Source organism: Cololabis saira, chromosome 24 (genome assembly GCF_033807715.1).
Source record: "Cololabis saira isolate AMF1-May2022 chromosome 24, fColSai1.1, whole genome shotgun sequence".
In the NCBI taxonomy this organism is placed as follows: Eukaryota; Metazoa; Chordata; class Actinopteri; order Beloniformes; family Belonidae; genus Cololabis; species Cololabis saira.
Genome location: NC_084610.1, coordinates 10,104,313 through 10,116,907, shown reverse-complemented (window position 1 = coordinate 10,116,907; position 12,595 = coordinate 10,104,313). Strand labels below are relative to the sequence as shown.

Genomic DNA, 12,595 nt, shown 5'->3' with positions numbered 1-12,595 from the left:
CTTTGTAATAGATTAGTTTTATCTTTTGGTCTTCCAGGTATTCCTCAATTAACTTGTTTTTTATCAGTTAACATCCTTATTTTATTATTTGTTGTCTTACTTTTTGAATAAAAACATTTTTTGTATCACTACACTTCTAACGCACAACATGGGTCAAAAATGACCCACATTCATTTTCTGTGTTATTTCATGTATGGCTGAGTGTTGCTTTGCTCTGCCTTTGAAATACATGTATTTTATCATCCACTATCCCATGTATACAGTAAATAACAGGTTTCTATTCAGCACTAGTCATCATTTTTATGTTTCTTTTCTTACTTTGTGAACATTCACAACTTTTGTATTCCTACATCAACTTCGCACACATGCACATGCACCTGCATGTGCACCTGAATGTGCACCTGCAGATGCACCTGCATGTGCACCTGGTAGGAACCTTTGACCATGTTTGAAATTAGGAATATAATGACTGCGGACATCTGCTAATCACCACCTGCTCAGCACAACTGCCTCTAGTAAGTAAGTTGCTTTACCTAAGAAAATATTTGATGACTTGATGACACAGAAAGATAACTGAATTGAGTTTATATACATTACTGAAAGTATTGTGCTTTTGATTTACTTTATCCAGAGTACTGCTTGCAGATTTACAGCTGAAATGGTTCTGAGAATGTTGGATGAAGAACCAGATGAGGATGCTATTGGAAGTGATTTTGAGTCTGAATTTTGCGGCCTTGCGGGAGCTGTTTCTAGATCTGCAACAAAATCCAATGTAAAAGCCCACTATGGGGCTCAGGAGATATGAAGATATCTTATCACTTCATACATTTTGATGACAAGAGGACCAGGGCATTGCGTCAGGGAACAGACCACTATCAGTTCTATTTTATTTTACTTTGGTCAACGCATCATTTTATTTTTAGTTATCTATTGTCAGATGTGTTTGTGTGTTCCAAAGTGAGAAACATGTTTCAAAAGTTACACAAAAGTTACTTTTATGAATGTTTGGTCCAAATCACAACTAAAATAGTTATTTGAAGAAAAATATTGTTATTATATGCCTTTATTTATCTTTAAATCATACTTGGATAAATGGGTCATTTTTGATCCATCTGTGTAAACTTGATATAGTAATACAAAAAATAAGGCTGGAAACATATAAATAATGATGCATGGTACTCAAAAACAAGATATCCAAAGAATATGTGGATTATTGGATACTAAAATACATTGATCTAAAAAGATACAGGAAAGAAAAACTCAGCCTGCATGAGATAACATGGGATATGAATGCGGGTCATTTTTGACCCATGTTGTGCATTAAAAGGGGTGTCCTTATGTTGTGCATCAGAGGGTTAAAGTCAAGTCGTGTGTTTAGATCACACAAACTTGATGTTTTTGAACATTTACTGCACATTTGTGACATTTTTTAATGTTTCTCTTCCAGTTGTTGGCCGTGTTTCAAGAAGACCAGCACCGGGCCACAGACAGTCCCAGGGAGACCTTGTCTAACGGTTTCTCCAGTGCCGTTCCCAGCCCAGAACCCTCGCTCTACTTCTCCCCCCTGGAGTACGAGGACCCGTACCGGAGGGAGATTGAAGTCAACGACGCCGTCCTCAAAGCCAGTATGTCAAATCTGCCGCACATGAACCACATCTCACGAAAACAATCTGTTGTCTCTTAAAACTGCAACAGACTTGTCATGTAGAAAATGTCCAAAACACCTACGGAGCTTAATCAACACTCTCACGTTTTCTGTGCGTGTGAGAGAGCGCGTCATGGTGAGGTAGCGATGTTTGTGTGAAAGTGTGCGACTTGGAGTCGTTTACGGAAAAGCTGAACAAACTGAACTTATGTTCTCACCTTCCTCACCGAGTCTCTTTAACACACCTCCTCAGACTGGCAACCAGCAGCAGGGATTATTTGCTATACATTGACTCAATTAAACGACTGAAGAGTGTTTCTAAGACGCAACTGGAAATATCCCAGATATATACCAGATATACGAGTACCTGAACACACCTTTGACCTGCCACCACCTTGTATTTGATCATGAAATTGCATTTTGGTTACAGGGAGGTCTATTAAGATACTTGACAGAGCAGCGTGATGGATTTGAAAGGTCCACGCTCCTCTCTCATGTTTTTATTGCTCCTGTCTTCCCTCTGCTCCATTAGGGAGACACAAAGCGACTCAGGTAAAGTCATTCATACAGATTAGAAATGAAGAAAAACCCAAGTGTTAATTTCAATCCTGTCCATAACATGAATCCTTTCTAGGCAACAAATGCTTGAAATCTATAACTCACAGGCTTCATTTTTTACTTGTTGTTTTGTTAGTTTTGCTTTGAGAAAGGAAAAATAAAGTGTTTGATCGGGTCGACAGAGAGCAATTGACTCGGCTGGTGCAGAAAATCCCACGTCTTTGCCTTCAGTAACTGGCGAGTTGCTGACATGAGATACTTTGAGATGTCTTCCAGTCTTGTCCCCCGGATCCACTGCTTTAAATTAGGGCTGGGGATCGATTCAAATGTCAAGAATCGATTCGATCCGATTCTTAAGATTCAGAATCGATTATCAAGATTTGAATCGATCCGATTCGATTCCGATATTGATTTGGGTTAGTGTTATTAAAACAGTTTTTTGAGCAAAATATGAATACTAGTATTATTTTGAGATTAAACAGCAAGTATTGGCAGCTAATGATGCTGTAAGGACCAATCACCTCCCAGAATGCTGATAGAACTGCTTTCAGAAACATCATGTGGGTCAGAATTACCAAACAGATCCAGGGCAGCAAACAGAGCCGGGTGAAATCGGTTTTATTTTTTCCCACATTCCGCTTTTATTTGTTCCATTTTCGGTCTATTTTGGTTTTTCATTTTTGAGAATTTGGTTTTTAGCATTATTTGCAAATGTAACGCCAAGACAGTATATAAAGTAATGAAATATAGACAATGTATGCAATTATAACCTAACACTTTAATGTTTTCATACCTTTAAACATAGTTAAAGGACAAAAACATGGCACCAGTTATTCTCGTGTCCAACAAAACATTCCTTTTTTGGGGATAAACAAAAAAATAACCAAAAGTTGTAATGTAATGATGGAAAAAAAAAAAACATAAATAAATAAAATAAAAAAATAAAAAATCCCCCCCCAAAAAATAAAAAAAATCTATCTTTAGACATATGAATCGATTTTTAGGAATTAATATGAGAATCGATTTAGAATTGGGAAATCGATTTTTTTCTTCACAGGCATACTTTAAATGTCTCAGCATCTACACTTGTGACTTGGTGCTGATCCATTCATCTAAATCAACTGAAGCTGGGAAACGGTGAAAACACGATCTGATCGCACTTCCCATCAGATTTACTACGTTTAGCTGATTCTGAGAAAACAGTAGGTCCCTGCAGTCGAGCTGCTTCTGCATCCTCTCCCGTCATCAATAAGCTCAAGTGACCCACTTCCTTTTGAAGCCATGCATGCCTGTGGTATCACACGGCATCCATTCGTGTTATGGACCATAATGTGTGATGGAGACGCTGCCCTAAACCCTCCTACACAGTTTTCATGTATCTCAACAGTCTCTTCTGGGTGACATGTTGTTATAGTTGCATCGTGATCACAGTGACGAGTTCATCCTGTCTCAATATGAGACCACAGACCCCCCGCTCACTGTTAGACAGTGGTGGGGCGTCAGGGCCTGCAAGGGCTTCTCTGCTGGCCTAACATAACCAGAAATCATGATCATAATTATGATAAAGGTTCATTTGAATTTTTATTTATTTTCCCTAAATATCTAAAAGTTTTCATATTCTCTTCATGTCATATTATGCTACTTCCAGTCCTGTTGTTTTTGGTTAGAGGTTAGGTTTTTCTCCAATTAGAATTCAGCTATCTAATGTTGCCAGGCTGTATGAAATCAAATACAGTTGATGGATAGTTGCGATAGCCAATCAGATCACGAGTTGTGTCAGTAAGGCCCTCTAGCTGGCCTCACGTTGAACGTGACATTTACGTGCCTGTGATGGATATCGATACTTACTAGTTTGAGCCACGGCAGTAGGGAGCCGTTTTGGTGAGTGCAAACATTTTATTTTATTTTTTTCAAGTTTGTTTTTATAATTTATTTAGTTCATATGAAATCCATAATAATGAACTAAAATGACAAATATAATGAAAATGGAAAAAAAAAATCTTGCCCTTCTGCGCTGTAAGTAAATAATCTGCTGCATTGGCGCAGCTGTGTGGTTTTTCTCAAAGCAACCGGTCTCAGAAAGCCGTGATACGTCACGTTTTGACATGAAAAAGTTGGCCAAAGTATGGCCGTCTTGTTAGTGTCTTTCTGATATTAAACTGCGATTTTGCAATTTATTGTACAATCTTGTTAAAGCTTGCATATTCTTTGTGGACTCATTTAACTTTGTGGAAAGATAATTTTAAAAACCCTTTTTAGTTTTATGTTTTGACAGTAGAATACCAGACATGTTTTAATGTGCTGGATAATAGCCCATTTTGTAGACAACTGAGGTGACGCAATGCCTAGTAGTGCTTAAATGTGTTTCTAACTACTGTCCCATCCTGCTGTTATAAATGCTGCATAATGAAAGGTTTTTTAAGTTGGACATCACTGAAGGCCTAAGTGGGAAATGCGCCGCCGGCCACTGCTGTTAGACAATGTATAGGTTCTTAATACAGGGTGAGTTTGTGTTTTTTAATCTTTTATCCAGATCTGTTTGCAGTCGAGACAAAAGTAAAAGCATTAAAGGGTCATATTGTATCTCCAGAAGTGAATGTCATAACAAGCTTTGGGGATTCTCGGGGGAAATATGTGCTGCAGTCAGTTCTGGCTATAGATATACGTTTTACTGCAAGTAATCTAGAGCAGCAATTTTATCTTTGAGTCTTTCTTCTTCCTTATGCGTTGGATTGATTAGTGTTTGAAAAAGCTATAAAAAGAGGAGTATCAGCGACGGGAAGAGCCTGGATGTGGTTTAATAAGGGTTCGCCTGATGTCTGATTCACCCTTGAGGCTCTGTAAATCTCCTCTCTCCATCTGCTGACCGCAGAGGACCAGTGTGACACCCCCCCATCACACGCACATACACACACTCGCAGCTGCCCTTTGCCATCCCTCTCCCCGTGCCCACTTTTACCCCCGTGCCCCGTCATCTGCCTCCTCTCCACTCACTCCCCGCTCGCCTACTCTACTATTCAGCCTCAGCCACCTGCCACCCCGCTGCACCCGGGGGCCCTAGACCTTGACCCCCCAGGAAGCATCCTTTACCCCGCCCGCCTCCATTTGCCCGTCTCCGCATGGCTTCCACCTCTAACTAGATTGTAGCCCGTTAGCATGCCCAATATACATGCCCCCCCCCCCCCCACCCCCCTCCAACCTGCTCTGCAGCCCTGTTGAAGCCTTAACTAACTTAGTTACGATGTGACCCCGTGACGCCCCTTTTATCCAGCCAGCCTGATGCAATAAAGGCCGCTTTTGTCGCCCAGACATGCGTGAGTGGGCACAAGACACACGCATGTATGCAGACACGATGACAAAAGATGAATAGACACGTTAAGCAAAATTACGCCCAACGGGTGTCCGTTTGTGCGTAGTCTTTGTGTTGCTCCAGATTTGGCTGCTGGCGCGGCGCTGCCTCTCGCATCCAAACCAGATGTAGTCGACACCAAGTTGGGCTGGAGGGAACTGGGTTTCTTTCCATGAGTTCATGCAGGCTGTGAAAGCTATCCTTACAAATAGATCAACCCCTTTTTTCTTCTCGCTCAATCCAGAGATCTGTGGAATCCATGAAAGTTTTACCAGAAACGGGGCTTAGAGGCGATTAAGTATTGATGTCGATCTGTGTTCACATCTTTATGTATCCAGGATTCTTTCATTTTAAATCGATCCTGGAAGCGGATGTATCCTGAACTTCCCTTGTTTCTCTCATGAATCATGAAGCTAAACTTATTCAGGATATATTAAGGAATGCCTATTTATCAAAAGGTAAAGAAAAATTGAGAGAAAATGAATAAATAAACCTATTTTTTTGTGAATCTCTATTGCAGAACATCACTTTTGTTTCTATATAGCTGTTAAGGTATCTAGGTATCTAGCAAAATAACCAGCGTCCAACACCCCCCTCCACCTCAGAAAAGTCTAATGAATAGTTAATGTTACTGATTTTAAATTGTACTTAATTTGTAGATGAAACGTGAATATTAAATTCTAAAGAAACGCACAAGTACCCACTTGAAATTGCATTATTTACCATTATAGCAGCCAGAATACACTGGTGTGTGCAATGGCATCTCAATTATCCGAGACCGAGACGAGACCAAAACCACAAAAAAGTGGTCTCGAGAACTACAAGTCTAGTTAAGGACTGTTAATGGAATAAAATGAGGTAAAACAAACGTACTACACCTGTTTTAATACTGTACATGTTTAAAACGTGACCTGAAAGCTGTGTTAGTGTCGTGTATAAAGCTTTATTAATTTCAAGCCTCTAAGAACACAAAAATAAGGTAAATTAGGAAGAAAATAAAGTCAGTTTAAACCATGCGAAAGCTTTATCAAACTATTATTCCCTTAATCGTATTAGTAGAAATAATCTGGTTAGAGAGCGCATGTAATCACACCCGGTAGCAGCGGACAGGGCAAGAAGTAATTCAGTAATCAGTCAAGCATCAAAGTGTTTGTGTGTCAGGTTGGCCCAGTTGTTTGAGCAGGGTGATTGGACTCCACACTTGCCCCAGTGGGATGATTAGACCTGCATTGATCTGCTGCCGCGCCGGCACACACACACACACACACACGCACACACACACACACACACACACACACACACACACACACAGGAGCACACTTCTAGGAAGAGAGTCCTTATCGCATCATCCCATGAGCAGCCGGAGCCAGGCTGCTCAATCGATTGCCAGAAAAACAAGACCACCCCAGCCCCAAGCATGAAAACACACACACACACACACTGACAAATAGACATGTCCACACAAGCAAAGCACTGTTTCTGTTTGTAAAACACGCGCATGTATCACACGCCTGCTTGGACATAAAAACTCAGAGGCATACACGCTGATCAATGTGTATATGCTGAAACACACACACACACACACACACACTCAGACACATGATGCATCCTTGTTTTGATGCTGCCCCGGCACTGAACTATCTCCGCTGCACAACTTTCACACAACTGGAAACAAAAGGATCTTTTAAAAATAAACAACGGCGTTCCCAGAATGGTACCAGCGGCCTCGTTAGGCGCAGAGCTGCGGACGGAGAGTCGGAGAGATGACAGGCAGAAAGATTTACTGAGGGCTCCTCAGTCTTCAGCGGACAGATAATGGAAGAACAGCACCAGGGCGTGCTTCATTTCCTGGCCTTGAAGTGGGCGCCGGGTTCCGTGGGAACGGCCCGTCAACGGTGGAACCGGGTTAAATTGGGCTTTGTGATAACGGGACACTTCTGCATCCCCAGCCATTTATATCTCAACTCCTTCCTCAGCCTTTATGCATAGAAAGACATGATTTTTTTCCTTGCTGGTTGCAAACACGGCACTTTAGCTTCCCCTTCCCCAACTGAAGCCACAGAAGAAACCAGCGAATCGGAGAAGGAAAGAAAAAAGACCAGTTCTGTTATGACATAATAAAACATTTTCCATTTTCTATTGCAGTCCAAATGAAACGGGTGAAACCAGTTCCGCTTCGATCTACTTGACTTAAGTCCCTATCCTGTCAATTCAATCCAACCAGATGTATTGATCCCAGCTATGTCCCATCAGCCCCCAGTAGATTGGAGTGGTGCTTTTACCATCAGAAACGTGTAGCGAAACAAAACCAACAGCGGTTCACTTAGCAGTCTGAAATGGACCGTCTCCAGTGCTGCTGGTCTTTCCTCTTTTTTCACTTGCGTACGAAGCTTTTCACATTCAAATAAAGTCTTCTATCAGTGATGGAAATCCTATTTCAGATTAAACAGTTAAGTAAGATTTTTCTGGTGGGACCAACCTTAGGTCACATGATCCAGGTGTCTCTATGTCAATTAGTTGATGATGCTTTCTATGTGATTAGTCAATGTCGTAGTGTAATTGCTCCACAATGAAGCCCTGTTTCCAGCTCGGCCTGATGGGAGAGAGAGTTCCCGCGAGATAATCTTATTTATGGTCCTCCAACCTGAGAGAGTCGCATGTCGCTCATCAATATCCCTGACCCTCAGTGGCGCTGCTTGACCCGCCTCAGGTCAGCACAGGCCAGAGGTCATCGCTGGTGACCCCTCAGGTTCCTTTGCACGGCCGGTTTGGGCTCGGGAGCTCTTTAAGTGGTGGGAGGATTGATGGAGGCAGACGGACACACGGAGGAGGATTTATGGGGCTGACCGCCGGGTAACGGACCCTGACTGTGACCATGGACCCGCCTACGCCTCTCCACAAAGTCCAACGCTGCCATTGTAACGAGTTACATGGGTTACGACTGAGGTTTTTCAATAATCGAGCCTATTCATATGGAAAACTGGAAATATGTTGATCATTCAGTATCTGGAGAATCTACCAGGTCCAGCAGTTGAGTAATCTTCCAGCCCACCTGTCCTTGGAGCTGTGAGATGGACTTCTGCTTCTATATGACCCCCAGTACATCTGATGTCCTCACCTCAGGAACGATGGCTACGATACACTCCAAAAAATTAAACATTGACTTTAATTAAAATTATTTTGTCAACAGGTTCCCCAAAAGTGTATTATGTTAGTTAAAAGCAAAAATGTTACGGTCATCTAACTGTATGAACTTGCAAGAGATATTTAAGCTCCTCCTTTTAAATGCTGACAAAACAAAACTCATGACGTTTTCTAATGCAAAATCCAAGCCAGTGAATCTCCCGTCCATCACTACTTTTCAGGGTTCTGAGATTGAATCTGTATCGCAATTTAAGTATCTTGGATTCATAATTGATGATTCGCTCTCATTTAAGCCTCATATTCAGCATCTTGTAAAAAAGTTGAAACTAAAATTGGGTTTTTATTTTAGAAATAAGGCTTGCTTTTCCTTCGAAGCCAAAAAGAGACTTGTTGCCACCACTTTTATGTCTGTGCTTGACTACGGCGATGTCCTATACATGCATGCATCTGCTCTATGTCTTCACTCATTGGATACTGTCTATCATGGAGCATTGAGATTTATAACAAATTTTAGATCCCGTACTCACCACTGCTCTTTGTACACTCGGGTCGGATGGTCTGCTCTGTCCACCCGTAGACTCTATCATTGGCATGTCTTTGTTTATAAGGCCGTTCTTGGCCTACTTCCACTCTATTTAGGAAATTATGTTTTTCAAAAAAGCACTGGGAGTCATAACCTTCGCTCCCAGGACTTATTTGTATTGTCTGTACCTAGGGTCCGCACTAAACTAGGTAGTAGGGCCTTCAGCTATGCTGCTCCTTATGCATGGAATGAGTTGCAGAAAATTTTAAAATTAAGAGATCTGGTCTCACTTGATGCTTTTAAAGTTCTCCTGAAAGACTTGGAAGCAAGTACATTTAGCTGTAGGTGCTTTGATTGTTGTTGATTTTGACTATTTTTGCGATCTGTTTACTGTTTTGTTAAAACTGTTTTAATTGTTATAAATTGTTTTTATGTTATTTGTTTTTGTAACCATGTTGCTGCCTTTCTTGGCCAGGACTCTCTTGTAAAAGAGATTATTAATCTCAACGAGACTTTCTCCTAATTAAATAAAGGTTAAATAAATAAAAAAAGCTTATCCAACCTAATTCAGTTATGTTATGGACATAAATAATATATTTACATGCTACATATTTTACATTTGTCCTTTAAACATGTATCTTATTTGAAGTAAATTGAATTTCAATTTATTAAAATAGGCTTTCATCCAATGTATTTTATACTAATTAGTGTGACCTAATTTTAGTTTGTCAACAGGTTCCACACAAATGAAAGGGGTACACCCAACATATTTTTGGTATTTCTTTTAATCACCAATAATAATTTAACATTTTGTTGCCACTGGGTCCAAAATACAACCCCACAACTAACCCTAGACAGTAGGATGCAGCATCGTTCAACACTAACAGTTGTAAACTGCCTTCATGCAGTCCAACAATACAACAGGCTTGCAGCTCTCTCTCTATTTTTGTAACAGCATAACGTAATCAGGGCGGTTATGCATATTAAACCGTCCTGATTGGTGGAGATTTTCAAGGACCGATGAATGCCTAAACACTTCATCATCCAGCCTCATGCAGGTCTGCAGTAAGCTCCTTTTAGCGATGGTTCACATCACCAGCTGCTTCGAGTAAATGTTTGAGAGGCTTCTATCAATATCAGAGTAGCTCTAAACCACATCTCCTCTATTAATTGGACTCCATATTTCCAAACTGCCGACTCCAATTAGCTCTTCTTAAAATAATTAGTGTATGTGTTGTCTTTGTTTTTCTTGCAACACTGAACGTTTTTAATGGGTGTGTTCAATAAAGACGTGAGGAATTCTAGTTGTTTATGTAATCTTGAACAATATGAGATTGTGACTTAAATGAAGATCAGCTCACATTTGATGATGAATTAGTGCAGGAAACTATTCGATTTCAAATTTTATATCATACTTTTTCTTTCTGCTGTGTAAATTAAGTTGTTAACACTTTAATTTAATTTTAACTTTAAACCTTTGACCTTGATTTCCAACAGACTGCAAAGTCCAACAAAAATGGAAAATGTGACCATTTCTGAGGTCTCTGACTTTCCACTCATGTGCAGGAATTTGCTGGGAGGAGGCGATTTGTCCGAAGCTTTGGGAGATTTGGTGTGATCATGATAGAAAATTACAGTTTCAGGAGAGAATAGATGAGTATAAAGCTTGAACATGATGCCTTTACTTGTAGGAACCTTACAAATATTATTATGTTAATCCAGAAATCCCTCTGGAAAACTGAAAACTCATCTAATACCAGTTGCAAGTGATGCATGTTACATAACCTGTGCTTCACCAACCCTGGGACTGGTTTTAACAACAGTCCTTTCAAGATCCGCCGCAGCAACCTTCACACGTCGAGTTGAAACCTCCTCGGCTCAGACGTATTTGTATCCGAGGCAGTTCATCACCTTCCCCTCAAAATCTCTCTTTACAAAGAGTTGCTTCTAAAATTCAGCGTTCAATCAGGACACGCTGTCACCGAGGAACTTTTTTGTGATGATGAGAGGTGTCTGCTCATAGCCTGACCTAGTTTGGATGCTCACCAAATTAACAGATTCTAAGATGCAAAAAAAATAAAGAAAGGGAAAACATTGATACTTGATTTCTCTGATGCCTTTTGATGCTAAGCTCTGAAAGACAATGATTTTCTATTATTTTTTCTCTGCAAGCTTCGGTGTTAAATCAAAGCAGATGTCATAATTGCAAATCATACAGCCTCCTATGTAGTTTGTGCGTAACGTTTCTACAGAAGTTCTGCTTTTTTAAATCAAATTAGGCCATATGCTCTTTATTCCTCCAATAAAGGCAAAACAAGAAGCCGAAGGTTGTGTAAAAGGAACTAACCTGAGGAAAGTTTTTCCTCCCAATTAAAACAAAACATCATTTGAGGCTTTTTGTAACTTTTTTTGAAACGAGCGCGAGCTCTGAGGGGTTTGGTGGTGAGTGAGCGTTAAGATTGAGAGTCTCGGTTTATGATAATTAGTAAAAATGATTCTGCAAACCTGAAAACAAAATGAAGCTGACTGAACATGTGGTTCAGTTTGTTTGAGGCAAGGGAGGATATTTGTGTAAGTGTCAGGAACGGTGGGAATGATCATTTTTCATCTGTCTTCAATCACTAACCACACACACACACACACACACACACACACACACACACACACACACACACACACACACACACACACACACATGGTGACCCCTGCTTGTTCCTTCACTCCCACTTGTTTTCTCCCTCCGCTCTCTTTATTCCGACCACGTTAGACCAGGACCCTGTCGCTGACCCTCCAAAGAGAGATTGATTACAGGAAAAGAGGAGAATTTTGTTTGCTTTCTCTTTTCTGTCTCAGTTTTCTAGGTTCACCCCCCCTCCCCCTCCTCCTCCCCCTCCTCCTCCTCCTCCTCCTCTGTCAGCATCTCTTGGCTCTTTACTTAGCTTTTTGTTTATCCCACACTCCGCCTCTTTCTTCTTTCCCTGTCTTTATTTTCTCCTCTGCCGAGTTAAATTTGAAAACACCCCACCGAGGATTTATTTATTTATTCTTCTTTACCTCTGCAAACATCAGCCCCGCTGTCTTTTTGGGGTGGATATCAAAAGCAGGGTGCAGCTCATAGGTCTAAATTAGATTCTCCTGACTTGTTTTATTGTGGGTTCGGGCCGGCCCGTGCCGGCTCGGCTCCTCCTGGCTCTGGTGAAGGGTTGCGGTGGGGTAGCACATGTGAAAGTGTGTGTTTTGGAGGCGTGGAGGCAACAGCTGCTCATATGCGAGTGCACGCTGTGGGAAGGGGTGGGGCTGATCATGGCGTGGCACATGAGGGCTGCAGCATTGCGGCGAGACACAGATTCTCATCACATGACATATGTTTTATGTC

General features: G+C 41.0%; 1 protein-coding gene across 1 annotated transcript in view; it reads left to right on the top strand.

Annotated features, from left to right (window-relative positions):
- pard3ba (par-3 family cell polarity regulator beta a) overlaps positions 1-12,595 on the top strand; it is a 136,520-nt gene that overhangs the window by 25,945 nt on the left and 97,980 nt on the right. Inside the window, exon 3 of the mRNA XM_061715444.1 lies at positions 1,448-1,625. Coding sequence (XP_061571428.1) covers positions 1,448-1,625 — 178 coding nt within the window. The remainder of the gene's footprint in view (positions 1-1,447; positions 1,626-12,595) is intronic.